Consider the following 22,060-nt stretch of genomic DNA (forward strand, 5'->3'; position numbering starts at 1 on the left):
ACATTAGCCGTATAGACCAAAACCACAATTTTTACCAGGCTGTAAACATGTTTTTTTTTTTTTTTTCTACTGTAAAGTTCGGCATTTTAACATGGGGCTCAATGAGATTCTGCTGCCTTCTGGAGCCTGTCCCTAGTGTCCAGTCGAAGAATTGCAGTTTAAGTCACTTCCGTATTGGCTTCAACAGAAACTGAGGGAGGTTGCTGCTTGATAAAGACAGTCTCTTGCAGCCACCTGCTGGCGTAACAATGTAACTGCACTGAACAATTAGATGACTCATTCATAAAGACAGTCCCTTGCCGCCACCTGCTGGCGTAACAATGTAACTGCACTGAACGATTAGATGACACACTCATAAAGACGGTCCCTCGCAGCCACCTGCTGGCGTAACGATGTAACTGCACTGAACGATTAGATGACTCACTCATAAAGACGTTCCCTCGCATCCACCTGCTGGCGAAACAATGTAACTGCACTAAACAATTAGATGACTCATTCATAAAGACAGTCCCTCGCAGCCACCTGCTGGCGTAACGATGTAACTGCACTGAACGATTAGATGACTCATTCATAAAGACAGTCCCTTGCCGCCACCTGCTGGCATAACAATGTAACTGCACTGAACAATTAGATGACTCATTCATAAAGACAGTCCCTTGCCGCCACCTGCTGGCGTAACAACGTAACTGACCTGAATGATTAGATGACTCATTCATAAAGACAGTCCCTTGCCGCCACCTGCTGGCGTAACAACGTAACTGCCCTGAATGATTAGATGACTCATTCATAAAGACAGTCCCTTGCCGCCACCTGCTGGCGTAACAATGTAACTGCACTGAACGATTAGATGACTCATTCATAAAGACGGTCCCTCGCAGCCACCTGCTGGCGTAACAATGTAACTGCACTGAACGATTAGATGACTCACTCATAAAGATGGTCCCTTGCAGCCACCTGCTGGCGTAACAATGTAACTGCAGTGCACGATTAGATGACTCACTCATAAAGACAGTCCCTTGCAGCCACCTGCTGGCGTAACAATGTAACTGCAGTGCACGATTAGATGACTCACTCATAAAGACAGTCCCTTGCCGCCACCTGCTGGCGTAACAATGTAACTGCACTGAACGATTAGATGACTCACTCATAAAGACAGTCCCTTGCCACCACCTGCTGGCGTAACAATGTAACTGCACTGAACGATTAGATGACTCACTCAAAGACGGTCCCTTGCCGCCACTTTTTGACGTATCAATGTAACTGCACGGATACTTCTAAAATATCAGCACTTTTAGAAAGCCTCTTGTCTAGTCATATTCAAGAGTCATAAAGCAAAAAAGTAATAATAATATTTATTATTATTATATGGCGATGACAATGCATATCGTGGTATTAAACCACTCAAAATCATTGCAAGGGAAATTCTTTTACTGTGACAGCCCTACTCATTTCAGTTATTACTGCAGCACTTCACATCTCTCATTCACCTCTGTATTTTTCTCTCTTCATGTTTCTTGCTTCTCTTCTTCCTCATCTCTTATTACAATCATTCCCTTAATAAAGCAGTTCACTTGTCTTCTGCAGAAACTCAATAACCTCCTCTCTACTTCTCATTTCTCATTTTGTTTCCATCCCTCACATCTTATCCTCTCCAATGTTCTTCCCTAATCTCTTCTTGCCTTGCCTCTTCTTATCTTGTCACCTCACTTGTCTCATTCACTAACGCATGTTTTCTAACTAACACACATTTGCTAACACACATTTCTTATTATCTCAAACATTAAACGCATCAAAATCCTTTTAAATTACATTCATAAAACCCATGACTCTTCTGGCAAAACCAAACAAATGCGTCAGAACTATTTTACCTTCATTCATTAGATACTACATTAAAAATGGAGAGTACAGCATCCAGAATATGGATGTTACAGGTTACAAAAAAAAACAAAAACAAAAAACAGTCTGAGTCAAGAGCTCTTTATTTTATAGTGCTTTGTAAATCTGCTTTGAAACAATCTATATTGTATAGTGATGGCAGGAAAATGAGGATAAGTGATGCAAAGAGAGTTTTTTATGGCTGTACAGCAACAATAGAAAATAGTGTCATTAGTGTTTAGCTGAAGTCAGTTCAGTGTGGATTCAGTTCAGTTGTAAAGATTGTTAATTATTAAATTAGGTTATTTCATATAGCAGGTCTGCCATCTCTTACACATACTCGTCACTCTATTGCTGGCATCAACATTCAGTGCACCTGTCACCTGAACAGGCTTATATTTTGTACAGTTGGCTTAATCACACCATTAGAAATAAGTATGAACAATTTAACAATTTAGAGTTGTGTGAAAAATGTGGTTTAACTTTGCCTCTTTTGTTTAGTGTTTTGCGACTCAAATTCACACATTTTAAAATGAGTTTTAGTGAGTGTTTAGAGTTAAGCAAAACGGGTGCATGTGATGTGCGAGAAATTGTTTCAGGCTTTTGAAAATTTGGTACAGAGAATGGGGTTTTGTGTTTGTCAATTTAGAATAGATTCAGATTTAAGTAGCTTTATAAGCATAATGCAGTGATTTACATTCAAAAGCAGTTTAAAGTAAGGTTAGTCCATGCATTTTTTTTATTTATTTTTTGACGCAATGAGCTTTTTACAATAGATTTCCTGCAACATAGGCTCATTGGAAAAACATGCCTCTAACTACATTTTTCAAAACTGTACCTATACATAAAACACACTGCAGTTTACAGTTGAAATAAACACTATTGGCAGTAAAAATTATGACTGCAGAGGTAGATTATTGATTAATAAAGACTTATTTTTGTGCGGTTCCACAATACTATGTTATACTTTTTTTGTTTGACAGATACATTTTGATATGTGTTTGCATCACATATGTATGGCTTCTCTGTCATAGTAAACTTGCTCGGTAGTCCTTTGGTTAGGTTTATGCTAGGGTTTAGTATAAGTGGTGTTATTTTAAAACTTGATAGAGCATTTACCTTTTTAAGGCCACTTATCGGACGAAACATGTCCGAACTGTTATAATGCATAAAACAACAACCGTAAAAAAAACTTTTCCAGATTCACATTTATCTGTTTTGGATGAAACTGAACATGCTTTTAGTGCCACTTACTGGACATTACGAAACGTGCAAGAAGCAACGCTATATCATATAGAACAGCAAAATGTCAACAGCAGAAATTTCTCCACAGTCACGTTTTTCCAATAAGCCTGGGTTTATTTTGCTGGGATCAACATTCTGTACCTTTGGTAAATCCTGTGGAGAGCTTTGGGTTCATGTTTGCAGTAAGCTGCTGTTGTGTTCTTTATGGGCATTCTTGAGCAGTAAATGAGAGGATGTGGGCTGAACCCGAGTTAACACCACTGACAGCCTGCAGGTGGTTCTGCTTAATGGAAAGAAAGCCATAAATTATACCTGGCAGAGGTAGACAAAAAATAAAAGATATAGAAAGAGCTTTGTGGATTTGCAGAAGAGCGTGATGGCAGTAGGTTTAAGAGCGCGTCGTCCACTGGCAGTGATGAGTGCTAGTGTGCTCACTGACAAACAGCAGAGGACAAAAAAAGAAAAAGAGAGCGAGAGTTGCAGGATGTTCCGTTCATAAACGAGTACAAAGTGAGTTTGTCTTGTGCTATCTTCCATTGACTGTCTTTAGAAAACATAACTGGAGATAAGCAGCTACTGACATAACTAAGAACAAGAGATCCATGTGTTCTTACTTTTGGCACAGCTTTTGAAATTCAGAGTGTTGCCAAAGTAGTGAAGAACATCAATTACATTTAAAAACTGAAAAATCATTTTTTGCTGATCTCAAATCAAATCTAGATAACAGGAAAACAGCTTTTATACACAAACACAGTATCCTTTATTTTTCTCTCTCAAACACATGCACTGATTTTGTCTAGCCATCTTGATCATAAAAACAACAACTGTACAGACTGTCCTTAAATCCATTTTAATTTCTGTCTAGTTGGATGGAGTTGTGAGTGTGTGAGTGTTCGTTAATACACTGAGCACTTGATCTAGAATAAGGATTTATCCAATAAATGTGACTTTACTGTATGTTTGTAGAGAACAGTTTACAATGTTTACTATCATATGCTTATCAGTATTACTACTATATTTTGTCACTTAATTTCATTAATATATTATCTGCAAGTAAAAAAAAATGTAACTACGATTTAAAGATTTTAAGTGCACTTCAAGTTCTTATTCAACCCAATTAAGCGCACTACTTCTTCACAAGGGTTGTTTTTTCACTGTGAGGGCCTTCTGGAAGAAGGATCTTGAAGTTTCCTGATGGGAGTTTATTGTCTGTCAGACAGTTCAGCTGTTGTGCTGTTGATGGATCATGGGCAGAACTTCCGAGTTCAGTAAAATCCTACACTGATGAATAGAACAACACACTCACACACACATTCTCTGCTTGAGTGTATAGTGCTTTAGTGAGTGAATTTCCTGCACTCAACAAAACGAGCTTGACAAAAAAAAAAGAGTTAGTTTATCCTTACTTTTTCCCCTTTTTTAAAAGAACTGTTTAAATAAATAGTTCATCTGTGCTGTATGATATATTTCATAACACTGTACTTGCAGATAATATAATTTTAATGAAATTAAAGGTCGCTAGAATACACTTTCATGGCTGTTTTTAACATGCTTTGCACATGCTTTGCACTTTAATAATGTCAAATTAAAGTTTTACTTATCTTTTGTCTTAGTTATAAAATGTACACTTATTTGAAGTGTACACTAATATACTAAAGCATACCTGTTAGGGGTCTAAGCGCATCATTTCCAAGGATCAGCATTCTCCCCTAACAGTGATCAGGCAGACCAAACCGTTAAGTGGTAGAGACAATCTGATGGTGGCACTATAGCAATAAATGTATGCAATTGCTCATAGCTCCTAAACTATTTGTTGCAGGTACACTTTTATTAATTTTTTTTTTCTAATAGCTCTCTGTCTTCATATCATAGATCATAGAGGATGGGCTGTGTGCAATGTAAGGACAAAGAGGCGTCTAAGTTAACAGAGGACCGGGACACCAGCTTGTCTCAGAGCGGAGTAGGTTATCGATATGGCGTTGACCCCACACCACAACATGACCCCAGCTTCAGTGGGGTCACTGGAGTCACTGCCATTCCCAACTACAATAACTTCCATGTCGCTGGAGTCACGCAGGGCGTGACCGTCTTTGGAGGGTTCAACACATCAGCACACCAAGGAACACTCCGCACACGAGGAGGCACAGGTAACACACACTTCATTAGAATGAAAATGTGTCTGACACACTTTTTATACAATTCCACAACTGCCCAAACATCATTGTTTGAGTCAGTGTTGCTATTTTAGGCTGCTCAAACTTTTCATCACGCTGTAGTCTTTTTAGGAATGTTTACTTTGAAATTGCTTTGTTCTTATCAAAGTTACTCAATTTTGGGCTCTATTGACATCTGTTTTTGAAACTTTTTGTATGCCTCTATAGTTTCAAACTTCCTTAAAAACATCTAATTTGTTGACAGTGGCTCAGTAGTGTAGCTGTACTAAATTAAAACACAACACAACAAAATCGCCACAACACAACGGAATTAAACCACAACACAAAGAAATCGCCACAACACAACGGAATTAAACCACAACACAAAGAAATCACCACAACACAACGGAAACAAGGTACAACACAACGAAATAGTCACAACACAACGGAAACGAGCCACGACACAATGAAATCTTCACAACACAATGGAAATGCTCCCGACCACGAGGGGGCTCCAGAGTGCAATAAAGTTAGTTTTCCTTGCCATTGCTCTATAGATTGGCCAGTCACCAGTTACAAATATAAACACTATGATCAGTTTAAGTGTGTAACCATTAAATATCGACATGAAATATCAATTCAAAATCTATAGAGCAATGGCAAGGAAAACAAACTTTTTTTGCACTCCGAGCCCCCTCGAGATCGGGAGCACATCCGTTGTGTTGTGGTGATTCCGCTATGTTGTGGCTCGTTTCCGTTGTGTTGTGGTTTGATTCCGTTGTGTTGTTGCGATTTTGTTGGGTTGTGGTTTAATTTAGTATGGCTGCATTACTGGGCCTCTGTACATAAGAATTGATATAGCAAAAATCCATTTGAACAAATTAAATTTGCATATCATACATTTATGTCGCGGCTGAAATGCAAAAGGAGGAAATTTCCAGTTTCATAATTTTTTTGTTTATTAAAATATTGAGTATTACATATTTGTTGAAGGTCCAAAAAAATACTGCATGCTTACATACTTCATTAAATGACTAATACAAATAAAGTTTCTTTATTTCTATCTTTGGTTCCTTTAAAAAATAATAATAATAATAATTAAAAAATGATACAAGTACCAAAAACCATTGTAATATATTTTTTACAGCTCCTTTCTCAGGAGCTTTGATAAGAACAGGTCGATTTTGGCCTATCTATTTAGTATTCATGAGCCTCTCTTCTGATTAGCCTGTTCTTTTCTGAAACTATGGTAATGCAGGCCTGTCAGTCAGCTGCCGACGAATGTGTCGTCACATTCCTCAGTGAATCAAAACGACTCGTAAAATGAGACTGCTTTGGTTTAATGGGGATTGAAAAATAAGGAGTGGGTGGATTTTTATCACACACTATTAACACATTTATATCCAAACTTTTTTCAAATATATATTTTTTTGCATAATAGGTGACCTTAACTTCCACATAAGCTTTCCATTGCACAAAAGGTCTTCATCCACTTTTTCTCTATCCATGATGCTTTGTGCGGATTATTGGAGTTACTTCCATTAAGCTGTAAACAATCAGCGAAATGTTAACACTATTAATGCAATAATAGACTTTTAAAACTGGGTACAATTCGATTACATTATTCTACTCACCCTTCAACCATCAAACTTTAAAAGTGCGCTGTGTAAATTTAAATTCTAACACAAGTCAGTGAGAAATGGAAATCAAAACAGAGTGTAGTATAGAGCTGCACAATATATTAATGTTAATTTCAACATTTACAAACCCGATTCCAAAAAAGTTGGGATACTGTACAAATTGTGAATAAAACAGGAATGCAATAATTTTCTATTCTCATAAACGTATATTTTATTCACAATAGAATATAGATAACATATCAAATGTTGAAAGTGAGACATTCTGAAATGTAATGCCAAATATCGGCTCATTTTGGATTTCATGAGAGCTACACATTCAAATAAAGTTGGGACAGAAGCAATAAGAGGCCGGAAAAGTTAAATGTACAATATAAGGAACAGCTGGAGCAATAAGCTACTTATTGGGTCAATTGGCAACATGATTGGGTATAAAAAATAGCCTCTCAGAGTAGCAGTGTCTTTTAGAAGTCAAGATGGGCAGAGGATCACTAATTCCCCCAATGCTGCGGTGAAAAATAGAGGAGCAATATCAACAAGGATTATTTTTTTCAGTGAAAAAGTGCAAAGAGTTTGAAGTTATCATCATCTACACTGCATAATATCATCCAAAGATTCTGAGAATCTGGAACTATCTCTGTTGGGTCGAGGCTGGAATACCAACCTGGATGCCTGTGATCTTCGGGCCCTTAGACAGCACTGCATCACATACAGGAATGCTACTGTAATAGAAATCACAAAGAAGAAGATGCAACAAAAGACCTAAGACAGTTGAGCAACTAGAAGCCTTTATTAAACAAGAATGGGATAGCATTCCTATTCCTAAAACTGAGCAACTTGTCTCCTCAGTCCCCAGACATTTGCAGACTGATATAAAAAGAAAAGGGGATGCCACACAGTTGTAAACATGGCCTTGAAAAAAATGGCTCAATCTAAAGTAACAAAAAAAAAAAAACAGTTCATTATGTGAGGTCTGTAAACACCACTGAAAACATTTCTGTCAATAGATCCTCATAAATATTACACTGCACCATTAAAAGAAAAAAAGAAGAAAATAATTACCACAACAGACTATGAATAACCCTAAAAGCTTGATAATAATAATACTCCACAGCTCCACAACAATAATAATACGGATGAGTTAAATACTACTGTATTAGCAGTGTAAAATGCAGTGTAAATTTTGAATATTCCAATCTAATATGATTTCTGACCTGTAAGGTTGCCAGAATAATATTCTTACACGGTGTGTTAATAGGCCAGAGGAGAACTGGCACCCCGACTGAGTCTGGTTTCTCCCAAGGTTTATTTTTCTCCATCACGCCCTGATGGAGTTTTGGTTCCTTGCCACTGTCGCCTTTGGCTTGGCTTGCTCAGTTGGGGACACTAAAAATATGATTAAAGTTATTCAACTTATTATACAAATAAAATGTATGAATTAGGTCTTATTTAATTCTATAAACTTAAATACTGATCTGCCAACATTGTTGCTATATGATAAATTAAACTAAGCTGATAACATCACTGTTTTCTCCAGTACGACTGTACAGCCAAATCTAATTTTGTCGCAATATTATCCTGTTTGACACTGTGAAGCTGCTTTGACACAATCGTGATTGTAAAAGCGCTATATAAATAAAGTTGATTGATTGATATTAATATATAATAATAATTATAATAATAATACAGTTTATTTGTAATACACTTTATATTAAACTAAATCTCAAAGTTCTACAGAATTAAGACAATCAACAACAATAAATAAGTAAATAAACTAAAATAAATAAAACTGAAAAATTAAGAAGTAACAAATCAATTAAAAGCTCTGCTAAAAAGGTAGGTTTTAAGACCACGCTTAAAAGCATCTACAGTCTGTGGGGTCCGCAGAAGGTCAGGGAGAGCATTCCACAGACTGGGGGCTGCAGAGCAGAAGGCCCGATCTCCCATAGTATGGAGTTTTTTCGTTGGAGTTTTAAGATTATACGTTGAAACAGAGCGAAGCTCTGGAGCTGTTTAGCTCGAGCTGGAGCTCATCTAGCTGGAGCTCAAGGCTCAGTGCTTGGCCCAACCCTGTTCATCCTCTACATGCTCCCCCTTGGCCGTGTCATCAGCCAGCATGGGGTTTCTTGATGATGACACTCAACTTTACCTCAGGACAATTCATCCACCTCTGCTGACCTCACACCATCCACTTTGATCACTTGCCTGGATGAGATAAAAGGTGTGGATGAAGCAAAACTTTCTGCAGCTGTTTCTGGAGCTGTTTAGCTGCAGAAAGTTTTGCTGGATGAACTTGTCCTTAGGTAAGTTTGAGTGTCATCAGCATAGCAGTGAAAAGAAACCCCATGCTGGCTGATGACAAGGCCAAGGGGGAGCATGTAGAGGATGAACAGGGTTGGGCCAAGCACTGAGCCTTGAGGGACACCGCAGGTGACGTTGTGTGACAGGGATGTAGCTTCTCCCAATGCAACATATTCAGTTCTCCCAGTGAGATAAGAAGAAAACCAGTTGTGGACTGAGTCAGAGAGACCGATGGTGGAATCTAAATGGTGAAGGAGGATTTCATGATCAAGTGTATCGAAAGCTTCAGTTTAAGTCCAGGAGGACGAGAAGGGATGGGGAACCAGCATCTGCTTCCATCAATAGATGGTTAGTGACCCTGACCAAAGCAGTTTATGTGCTGTGTCCTGAGCGGAAACCAGACTGAAATTTCTTATATTGATTGTTTTGTTCCAAATGGACCTGGAGCTGTGCAGCAACAAATTTTTCCAGCACCTTAGGGAGGTATGGGAGGTTGGAGATGGGCCTGTAGTTGTCAATAACATCTGGGTCTAAAGTGGGTTTTTTATGGTCTGATGATAGCAGTTTTTAGAGATGAAGGAACATGGCCAGCCTGGAGGTAATTATGAATGTTCTTGCTTATAAAGAGACTTAAGACACAGAGGTTAGATTTTACCAAGGCTGTAGGAAATGGATCCAGTGCACAGGTGGATGGTTTCATTATTCTGATGATGTCCTCAACCTCGCACTGTGTGATGATAGAGAAGCAGCAGAGATGTTGGAAGGTCCCAGGCTGTGGATCAACAGATGGGACAGGCAGAGTGGAGGTGCTAGATAGGAGCAAGTGGATGTTGTCTACTTTGTTCCTAAAAAAGGTCATGAACTTATTGCACCTCTCTTCTGTGGCTTCTGAAAAAGAGTGAGTTTGCGGTCTGAGGATGTGATTTATAGTGGAGAAAAGCTTCTTGGAGTTTCCAGGGTTATTGTTGATGATGCAAGAGTAGAACTGAGACTGAGCATCTCTTATTATGTCTATATCTCTTCTACATCTACATTTCTTATTATGTCTATATTATGTAACATGCGTTGCCTTAATCAAAAGTGCTTTCCATCATTTGACAGATAACACAATTTTGATTTACCTGCTTTATAAACATTCCAGTAAACACAGATTATAGTAAATAGAAGTAAAAATGGGAGACAGTCCTTTTTTAAAGCATCTGTGTGAAAACAAACTTGAGCGAGATGTGAGGATTTAGGGAGGAAAACGAGATTCTCAGTGCATTTCAGTGAATTATTCATGTGATGTATCGTAAAGTAAATTGGGAGAGCAAAAACACAAATGCGCATTATGCTGTCTTTATATTGTTATGGTTGAATACAAAAAAAAAAAAGAAATCAGGAGGAAATAATGCAGCAACTGAAAAGAGCTCTTGTTGCCATAGATATTCTTGTGATATCATGTCACATTAAAGTACCAAGCATTACAATATTCTTACGACATCTGAAAATAAAAGGAAATTGACAGATTATTCAGTCAAACTGAAAAAGATTATTTGTATTGCAACCTTATGATTTGAAATTATTTGTTTTAGTCTTTTCGAGTGGAACTTCCCAAAACTGGAAGTGCCTCTCATAATTCAAAACACAGAAAGCTCATCAGGAAAAAGATGGCGAGTGGAAAAAGAAAATAAGTGGTTCTTTTAAAAACTGTTTTATGGCCCAAAAATCTTATCCTTTCAAATCTACTGTGACCTCTAACCTGGTTATGAGATGGCCAAGATGTATAAAGACCTTTTAAAGATGGGTCATCGCTTATGGCCTCAGACTGTAAATGTTGAATGTGAGCCTGTTGAGGTTGATTGTTTTACATTCCTGTCTTACTGAGTATGTGCTTAATGACAGATGCTAGGTTTGGGGTTCCATCTAATGAAGGGTTTGGTTTGCTTGTGTCCCATTACTTTGGTTCTGTCATGACCAAAATTCTCAAATCTTGTGGGAATCATTTGAGGCAAACAGTTACAAGCAAAGTAAAATTAAAAATGACAATAGTGAAGATGATTTTTCACTGCCAGGCCAGGCAAATGTTTCCCATTCCGATTCCACACAGCTTTGTTTATAATATCCCATTGGGAGAGGTGCAGCTTTCAGCACATCCCTCTAGACCAGACATCATTTATATTGTTTATCAGTGGACTAGTAGACCAAAATGGATTTTTCTTTCCTAGTGCTTACACTGCACTATGTCGTTTTCCATTTCCAGGATGATAAAGTATGCTTTAATATATGCATAATCCTCATGGTGCTGATGTGCTCTCTCTCTCACACAGGTGTGACTCTATTTGTTGCTCTCTATGATTATGAGGCTCGTACCGAAGATGATCTTAGCTTCAGGAAAGGAGAGAAGTTTCAAATCATTAACAGCACGTAAGTATAAGACCTGAAACATAATCTACAGTCCATATGGAATACCAGTATACTGCTTACTTATTTAAAGTGAATCATGTCAAAGTCCCTTTAATGCAAGCCAGTTCACTCTCTATTTTAGTAACACCCTCAGACGACAATTTTCAGCCATGCAAGAACAAATTCTACTTTATGTACTTAAATGGAGAAACACAGAAATCCAGCCCAAACGTAACAGTTTGTGGGGTTATATGAAAGTGTATTAATGAAATCATATGATTTTAAGTGTTACATTTAAAATAGTTATAAACTGCAATGAGCGCGTGTTTTTGTTTAGGCAGGTCCAGCTTACATGCATATGCTTTATTGAATAAACAAGCAGACGATTTTTGAGTGTAATTCATACTTGCATGCATACAGTATATTATCGCCCTCCTCTTTATACAAATTTGATATATGAAGTATGATGTTCAACTTTATCCACATACATGCAGTATACTTGTGTAGGGTGATTATATGCTGTTACCATATAGCATATATCTCCATTGCTTGTATCATTGCGAAATATAAATGTTCTATTGCACCGCTCTAATCTGCTAAATGCAACTATAAAGCTTGAAGATATTAAGATATTATAAAAATCAACATCATGTTTGTGTAAGGCCGAGTTCAGACTGCATGATTTTCAAACTGGTTGTATCACTGCTCTTTTCACATTGCATGACTATCTGGGGCAGCATTCAGTCAATGCTGTGTTCAGGTCATGTGACAATGTAGGAAATAACTAATACTTGATTGGGTGCCAAAAAAAATTGTAATAAGTTGTAATAGGGATGTAAAAAATCATAGCTGAAATTATTATATTCAACACACTGGATATGAAATGTCAAGTTGGGTGCATTGCATTGTGGAAAACAGTACTTGATTCATGTGCTCTGTTGTGTACTTACTTTTTTTAAATTGCACGCTTTATATACTTTATACTGTACAAAAAGTGGACATTTAGCCCTTAGCCATACTGCATTCATGCATTATACTTTACTAAATTTACTATCTTTATATATGAATTTCATCCAGTTTTAATTTTACCTCATTGAATTCAAAGGTTGGTAGCAAGCAAGTTAGTAATTGCTGGGTACACACTAAAAGATAACCGAGTGATTTTGGGCCATTTTCTCCCCTTCTGACAATCGTAGGTAAAGTCCTGATTATCTTAATGGTTCTTCAGATTATTTTATCATATTTTCCTGTGGTGTGAGGGGTATTAAGAGTGACAGAATATGCTCAGAAGAACATCAATGGCGCCCTGATCGTGAATTGTAAATATTCAACATGTTGAATATTTACGATCTGAAATCCTGTTGTGTGGGGGGAATCCTGAGGACAAACGCATGCACGCTCTGGAGATTGTTACATGAAACAAAACAAAACCCAATCAGAAAGCGAGCTGACGAAAGACTCCCCTCCAGCTTGCGCTATAACATGTAAAATCCATCGTCACACTATCTCCATGACTTAATCTAAACATATTCCTTTTCCCCCTGCGCAAATTTTCTGTAAAAAGCATTCCATACTATATAAGCAGATTTTTTTTTTTGCTGGTCATCTTCCATGTTTGTTTACCTGTCATGGCCTGTTTTTTTTAATATTTGAGATATTTTGATGCGAGGGTTTTTGCGTGATTTTCCGTACGCAGACGGGTTAATTTGTGAATGGAATCTATTCGTGTGTGTGCTTTCCTGATCACATGGCGGCACTCCACACACTAGAGAAACAAAACGGTTAAATCTGGGATTTCAGTTCGTCATGATTCTGGTCTCACATTTTGAAAATCTTATAAGAGTTTAAAAATCTTTTAGTGTAGTGGCCGCAGCTTAAAGTCCCAGTGAACTGGAAGTAGCAAGTGAGTTTTGGTCAGTGCTGTGACATATTTCTATGTGAAACGGAATATTGAATAGAGGACAGGGTTTTACTAGCCTGGTCTTACAGACTCTCGTACATCTCATTTGTACATAGAGTCTGGCCACTCTCCATTGACAAGCGTTTATTTCCGTGAAGGCGGGAACTCTGTTGAAGTTTAAAACTATTGGATCTGGCATAACCAGTCGCCAACGTTTGGTCGTGACTCATGTCATGCGCCCTTCGCCTGTTTCACACAATGGAAACCCGTCAAAATACATGTACCTCAGTGATAAAACTATAGGATAAAACCTAAAAAATTATTATAAACAGTGAAATTTGAAGTGATATATTCTTGAAAACTCAGAGATGTGGATTCGGACAGCTATTACATCACCACACGACCTTGGTGTTTGTCAAAACCAGTAGGTAATTCGGCCGGGGATTTTTATGCGGGTGGTGGGAAACGGACGGCAATAAAATCACTGACTAGCCCCTGTAAATGATGGCAATACCGTCCGACCCCACGAGAAACGATTCCCGTCTGAATAGGGCTTCAGCAACTCCTTTACCACTAACGGAGTGAGCTGGAAAATCAAACTTTTCCCGAATTCACCCTGTTGGGGAGGAGGGCCACCAACACACCTCAGCAAAGATTGTTATGGCTCCGGCTTTAACTTCTGGATATTTGTCAGCGGTGCCACAACGGAATGAATGGTTTCGTTCGCATCTTTCTCCGCCGCCATTACTAAACTACAACTCAAACTAGCGCATGACATCAACGTCATCATTCTCAGCCATTCCCTCTGTTCACTGGTTGGACCGGTACAAATTTGTTCAGGGAAAACCTACGAATATACCGCAGTCCCAGACAGTACTGAAGGAAAATGAAAATTGAGCAGAAGTACGTAGGAGGGTGGAGCCAGGCTAGGTTTTTACCTCAGCACTCCTCCTCTCCATCTCTTGGTCATAACAGACTAACGGTTGGAGGGGAGAGGTAAAGGATAGTCAAACCCAAGCCATGAAACTGACCTCATCGGAAAAGGAACACTATTCCAGACCTATTCCAGACCAAAGTAACTTTTCAGATTTTGATTAAAGATTACTAAGACAAACAAATTTGTTCTGTCTTTTAATTTTCACAGATAAAATTGTTCACCCTTAGACCTGTAATGTGTGCTAACAAAGTAAATAGGGTCTATTTTGATTTCATGAGGACTTTTTTAGAAGCCTGTATTGCATTGTGTACATTGCCAAAATGTTTTACAATAGAGCACCATCTGCTGGCAGTAATGTAACCTGTACTGCGTACTACTGCTCTTCTCCTGCCATGCTATTACTTTAAAAAGTGTGTGTGTGTGGTGAGAAAAAGATGAGAGAGGATTTTCTTGGAAATTACATTTTTTGTGAAGAGCCCGGGCTATTTGAGAGAGGAAGAGATTGGTTAGTGGGGAGGGGGTATTACATGAAGGGCATGTTAAAGAGAGTAGGACGTTATAGAATAAATGGGACATTCACAAAAGTACAGATCAGCTGTAGGCAGATCGTTTTTCCACACTGTTCACTTTGTGAAATGGTGCGTGTTGTGGATGTGGTTGTTTACTTGTGGGGATTTTGAAAGGTTTGTTGGGGACCGATGTGAGGCAATGACATATACTGTACACTGTGATAGAGAGATCATTGCAAGTATTCAAGGAAAAGAGGAATGGTCTTTTCAAACACACATAATCTCTCTCTCCTTCAGAAAGATTTCGCTAGCACTCCACCTGAAAAGGCCAGCAATGATCTCTCCCTTTCTTATGGTGTTTCTATTTATTGGTCCATCTAAGCAAAGAAAGAAAAGAACCATTAGTAATACCTGCCTCTGCCCTTTCGGTCTTTCACACAACAACCTGTTTCTGTTTGTGTGAAGAGGTAGAAGTATAGTGTGTGTTGAGTTGACATTGCAGTAAGACAGGAATGATGGATGACTGAATGAATGGCTAAACATATGGATGGTTAGATGGAAGAACAAACTGAAGGCTGGATGATTTGGATGGATAAACAAACAGATAATAGATGCTAGATGGATAAATGAATGAATGGACACATTGGATGAACAGATGGATGAACATACGGAATAACAGATTCATGGAAAGTCTGCTAAAAAATAAAATAATAATTAGTCTCGCCATGACAAGAAAATAATCTCTGTGTATGTGTACTTTTTCTGTCTTTGTCTCTTTATTTCAGTGAGGGTGATTGGTGGGACGCCCGCTCTCTCACTACAGGAGGAACCGGCTACATTCCCAGCAATTACGTCGCCCCTGTGGACTCAATCCAGGCTGAGGAGTAAGTCGTGTGTGTGTGTGTGTGTGTGTGTGTGTGTGTGTGTGTGGTGTGAGGGGGGGGGGAGAAATACACTTGATCTAAACAAGCCGGCTGTGTTAAGGGTGGGGGTAAAGTGATGTCATGCTGATCACTCCTACTTTAACCCAGAGACCCCTCAATAGCATGCTTGACAAACCTCAGCTTACTGTAAATGAATCCAGACAGAGACAGTTGCAGTACAGGGTGGTGCTTGAATGTTATCTCTAGGCAACATTTGTGTTGTTGTTGTTAGGGACAAAGTACAAATACACTTCCCACAAACTGTCCCATGTTTTACCATTTTATCAAGCTCAACCATATCTGATGCATAAAGGCAGTGCAGAACTAGGTGGTTTCAAAGGGCACCACCTGCTGAATAGGGAATTCATAAATGCCTCAATGCAACCCTGCATTTTTAGCTAAAATTCATGACATGCTAAGTACATATGAGTAAAATATATATATATATATAAATATAAATATACCAAGATCTATTTCGTATGGAATATTTAAAATAATATAATTACCGTAATCCAATGCATCAGTCACCATTTTAACTGTATTATATCCCATATTTTCCTACTGGAATGACTGGATTCTGCCTTTGAAATTCCACTGAGCAACAGTAAATGTGATTGCATCTTGATTTATACCAAAAATGACACCACATGAAGGGAAAAAAAAGAAAGAAATGTTCCTGTCAATTTCCCTCTTTTGTTGTTCTAACAACCTTGTAGTCAACCTTTAAGTCATCAACATCGGTTAATGATGTCAGTTTTTTCCCTCATTAAATTGTCAAAAAACAGACTGATGTCAGATACTGGCTCAGTCTAACACGTTTAACTTTAACCTGAGGGAGATGTTTGAGTGATGCAAGTTTGCAGATGTTTTTGGAATTTTTCTGATATCATTTGAAAGGCCTTTTTACATATACAGCTGTAAAACCTTTTCGACGTTATGAATAACATAAATGCAGTAACATTTTCAAAAATAATTCAATCTTACAAACAGAAAGATCTAAACAGTCCTGACTTGTTCAACATCAACAATATTAAGATGGTTCAAAATGTAGACATCTGGTAAAGAATTCTGATATTTGAATATCTGAAATTATGATTTCTCTGTCTCTCAGCTGGTATTTTGGAAAGTTAGGGCGTAAGGATGCAGAGAGGCAGCTTCTTTCAACAGGGAACCCACGTGGAACCTACCTGATCCGTGAGAGCGAAACCACTAAAGGTAATAAACAGCACTCGCTTACTGTACACCATATACTGGGTTATGCAAATGTTTACTGCAATTTCATAAAGATTTAAACCAGTTAACCCAAAATGTAAAATTCTGTCATCTAGCCACCCTTATATCTCAAAGTTGTTGTCCCCCTTTCCATATTTTGAAGGTCAGTGGAGCCCAGTGTTGTTTAAACATTTAATAAAATATCACCTTTTTGTGTTCTTCACAAGAAATAAATACATATAGGTTTAAACAACATATGGATGAGTAAATTAATTCAAAATATTTATTTTTGGGTGAGCTATCATTTTAACATTTCTGGTTTCTTAACAATTCTATATAGAATAGTTTTTAGCACTAAAATAATGTTTTTAACAAAGAAAAGAAAAAAGATTTAATTGACAAATGGTGAGATAATGTCATAAAAAAGCATTTAAAACAATTCCTTTTTAGAGGTGTCATAAATGCAATCCAATAATTGGTGTTAACGGGTTTTAACCCATTCTTTCGAAGGCTTGATTGTGTTTGTGGGGTGCACTGTAACGTGTTCATGCTTCATTTAAAAAAAATGGTGCTCTGTCCCTCCTTGTAAAAACTTTCTGATGGTTTCAAAGGTTCTATGTAGGCGGTCCCTCAAAAATATGCAATGAGCTCAGAATGGTTAGATGGCGCAGTGTCTTGTGATTCGCTAACCACCTAGTGCACATTTTTCCGAAACCACTGCAAGTGTGGCGTGAGCGTGGCGTGTCAGCAGGGTTGCGTGGCGGTTTCTATGTCTTTGCACACCCGAAACGTGTCTGACGCGGTGCTGGTGCTGCTGCTGCTGCTGCTGCTAGGTGACGTACAGGGAAGCCCTATACTTCATGTTAAACATAAATATATACTGTTACAGCAAAGACAACGTTGGCAATATTAACCACACTTCCATACTGCAGCCTGTTTCTGCAGCCAGTACTGACCATACTGCAGCCTATTTTGCCTGTATTGATGGCAAAATAGGCTGTGGAATATTTCGTTCTTTATTGACGTGCAACATTTGAAAAAAACAATAATTTATTATTATTATTTATTTAAATTAGTTATTAGGGCCGGGACTTTAACGCATTAAGATTAATTAATTACGGGACTCTAATGTGTTAATTAAGATTAATTACGCAAAAAATAAATAACATAATTTTAACCACACTTATTTTTGCACCGCGGAATGTTTTTCAATGAATGAGTTTCGACGGACCAATTATACTGGAACACCAACTAGCGTTCACGAGTTACATTTTTTTTTACGGTCTATGGTCATGACAACAACAAACCATAGTGAACATGAACGAAGAAGCTGATGAGACCACTTTGCTTGGCCCCGTGGATGGGAAATTTTGTTTTAAAAAACGAAAGGATGGAAGCGTCGACAAGAGCATGGTTGTGTGCAAGCTATACAACAAGGAATTTGCGTTTCACCGCAGCACATCGAGCCTCAAATATCACAAATATGCTTTTGCTACACTTAATGGCAAACATTTCACTGGTCTGCTGGACTGAAATAAATAAACAACATTTTGTGGATTAAGCTTACGTATTCAGTCATTATTCAATGGTATACTAAAAATCCATGTGAAAAATTACTTCTCATTGTTCTCAGGTCAAAAATTAATATGCAATTAAAATGCGATAAAAAAAAAAACTAAAAACTTATTAAAGAAGCCACTGAATAAGTAGAGCATGGAAACCAAGTAGAGTGAAGACTCCCATGAAACATGATGTAATAGTCACAATCTCTCTACAATCTCAAATTACTTAAATGTGCGTATACATTTGCATATTTTGCAATAAACATAAACTATATTATTTATATAAGCATCTTTATATCAATAGTTTGTATATGTATCCATCATTTTAAAATCAATTATATAATTCAGATTATAGTTATTGTCCTAATTTTCAACTGCTTCAAATTTAAGTTTGTAATGTTTCAGTTCACCTCATAGCTCATTGGTTAAGTTTATGGCTTATAACACTTTAATAAAGACTTTATCATTTGCTACTGGAAACATTAACGGGGACTCCCAGATACTTCTGCAATAAAGGCCGTTGCCTGTTGCACTCTATTCTGTCCGCATCGTTAGAAGAATGCATGTGCGAGAATAATTTACGGAATATCATTCTATTCCAGTAGCTACTCTTTAAACAAATTTAGACAAATAATTGGTTCTTTGTTCTCAACCGTATTGCACTACACAACAACAGTTCTTACACAACACAATTTTCTTCATTATACAACACCATCTTTACTACACTACATTATTTATTACACTGCACAAAATTACTGCACCACAGCAATGCTTCTGTTGTGTGTCTGTTTGGCAGGTGCCTTCTCTTTGTCTATCCGGGACTGGGATGATGTGAAGGGAGACCATGTGAAACATTATAAAATCCGTAAACTGGACAGTGGAGGATATTACATCACCACTAGAGCTCAGTTTGAGACCCTTCAACAGCTGGTCCAGCATTACACGGGTAACACGCATACAGTAGACACACTTCTCCCAATGCCACAGACCCAATACACAGAAGCTCTGACAAAGATAATTCTGACACAGAGTTATTGTAGGTGATATTTTATTAACTCAAGATTAAGATTGTTAGATACCTGTTAGAGTTTCAAAGGCATGGTTATATCCCATAAAGCCATTCACAGTGCCTTTGTAGCTCCCACAGAAAACCTCAACTGAGTAGCGCTCACTCTCTCTCAATAGGATGTACTTTGTTTGTCTGTGCTCCAGTTAACATATTGACCGCTAATGCATCTAGAATGAGTCGTATGGATTTTAGATAGCGTGTGCATTTTGTTTCTTCCATGACATCCCATATTGAGCCCAGAGAACAAGCACACAGATACTCATAATAATACATTCATCAGGGTGACCTTAACTGTGTATCAGTGTCAGTTGCTCTGTTGATGCTACTCTAAGGTGGCTGTTTGCTTTAGCTTAACACTTCCTCATTGTTGACCGGCTTCAGATTCAGCAGCAGAGCCTTGTGTTTGTCTTGGCAATGCACCCTGTTGCAGCAGTGCATTTGAAGCCAGACTGCAGTCAGTTTCACACTTGCTTCGATTGCTTGGTTTAAACCTTAGTGCCATTCCACCACCTACCTCTTATCCCTCTTGTTGATTTAGATTTAAACTAGTTTAAAGCCAGATGAAACGGCGCTGACAAACAGGAGAAAAACTGTACACAACAATAGTCAGAAGAATTTTCAATCTACAAATTACCATAATTGACCATGCATTTACTGTAGTAACACTAACTGTGCCATGGTATTGTGAAAGAAATGTGGGATATTCATATTGAGTTTTATTATATCATTAATGTAGACATGTACTAAATGTATTAAAGGAGTAATGGAATATAAGAACAGTATTTTTGTGATTTAAGCTATAGTGTTTGTGCATTTATACTTAAATATATTTAGCTACAGTTTTTCATACAAATATCATAGAAACCATATAGTTACATTTTACCATGGTAGTGAGGTGCTTAATGTGTGGTGATATAAATGTATGCTACTACAAAAGTTTATTTTTAATAAAACTCAAACAGTAATAATATTTAAAATTTACCATATAAAAATGAGGTTATTATTTTTAGAAATGTTACTGTTTACACCTGCATCTAAAATCAAGCTGCTACTACTACAATCAATTCAAGCTACTGTCAAATGTGCACAAAAAATATAATGTAATTAACATTGCAGCCTGCACTGCAAACTGTGCAGAAGATGCATGCCATGAAAGACAGGCAACCCAAATGATCACCAGTTAGAACATGTAGAAATTAAGAAATTATTTGTTTTTTGTTTTTTTATTATGGAAAAATTGCTGAAAAAATTCTGTGTTTGTTAAGTAATTTTAAAACCACAATTAACGGTTTTAAATTAACATGGTTTCTACAACATCTCGCTACAAGACCTTCGTGATCCTTTTTTTTAAAAACAATTCCTGTCCATTTTAGACGAAAAGACACATTTTGTGGGAACCATACACCTTACACTGCAAACAAAATGAAAATTCTGTCATCTATTACTCAACATCATGTCGTTCCAACCCCTTGCGATTTTAATTTATCTTTTTAACACAAATAAAAATAATTTAAATGAAATATGAGAGATTCTTGTCCCTTCATTGAATGTCCATTACACCAAAACTTTAATACTTCAGAAAGTTCATAAATATATTGTTGCGTTTTAATTCATGCCTTATGAACAGATCGTTTCATATCATAAACTGTTTTAATTAAGAACTTTCATTCCCATATAAACATTGATCAACACACACAGTAGAGCACGGCAAACAGAAGCGCAAATGTGCTTGATTGATGCATAGGAACAATGAGATTTGTTCTCATGTGTCACGCATGTAATCAATTTTATGATTAATAAAGTTTTGGACTTTCAATGAGGAGACAGAAGTTTAATTTAAAATATATTTTGTGTTTTGAAGATAAACTAAAATCTTTTGGCTTTGGAACAATATTGATGACAATTTTCTTTTTTGGTTGAACTAAACCTTTATGTAATGCATTATACTATAATATGATACAGTAATTATATGATTATTTTAATACCAATTTGACCCATACTGAAATTTTCTTTAACCCAAAAGATTAAATCAGTGACTGCCAAACAGACTTTGACATCAGACTCAAGTCAAGTGCACCAAAAAAAGTGTGAAAGCCCCGAGATCCAGTGAACCCGATGTCATCATCACACTTTTATTGCCATGTGTGAGAGTATCATGGTGTTTATGGCTGATGAGGCCGGATACATGCTCGGGTTCCTCAAGCTCAGAGCAGATGGTACTCAACGACCGATTCCTAAAATGATGCACCTATTAGTGCCAAGTATTCTATTATCTTGGCTTTACATTCTGGAGTAAACTTTACTGTAGTGTTGTAGGAAAATATCACACATTTACTCTGTGTTAAATGTCAA

The 22,060-nt window shown here is 37.4% G+C and overlaps 1 protein-coding gene across 3 annotated transcripts in view; it reads left to right on the forward strand.

Moving 5' to 3' along the window:
* The window catches only part of fynb (FYN proto-oncogene, Src family tyrosine kinase b), a 94,502-nt gene that overhangs the window by 56,255 nt on the left and 16,187 nt on the right, over positions 1–22,060 (forward strand). For all 3 annotated transcript variants that reach the window (XM_067417421.1, XM_067417422.1, XM_067417423.1), the window contains exons 3-7: positions 4,993–5,267; positions 11,521–11,617; positions 15,728–15,826; positions 16,977–17,080; positions 19,436–19,585. In XM_067417421.1, the coding sequence (XP_067273522.1) occupies positions 5,003–5,267; positions 11,521–11,617; positions 15,728–15,826; positions 16,977–17,080; positions 19,436–19,585 (715 nt within the window). In that variant the 5' untranslated portion in view covers positions 4,993–5,002. The remainder of the gene's footprint in view (positions 1–4,992; positions 5,268–11,520; positions 11,618–15,727; positions 15,827–16,976; positions 17,081–19,435; positions 19,586–22,060) is intronic.

Source organism: Pseudorasbora parva, chromosome 15, assembly GCF_024679245.1.
Source record: "Pseudorasbora parva isolate DD20220531a chromosome 15, ASM2467924v1, whole genome shotgun sequence".
NCBI lineage: Eukaryota > Metazoa > Chordata > Actinopteri > Cypriniformes > Gobionidae > Pseudorasbora > Pseudorasbora parva.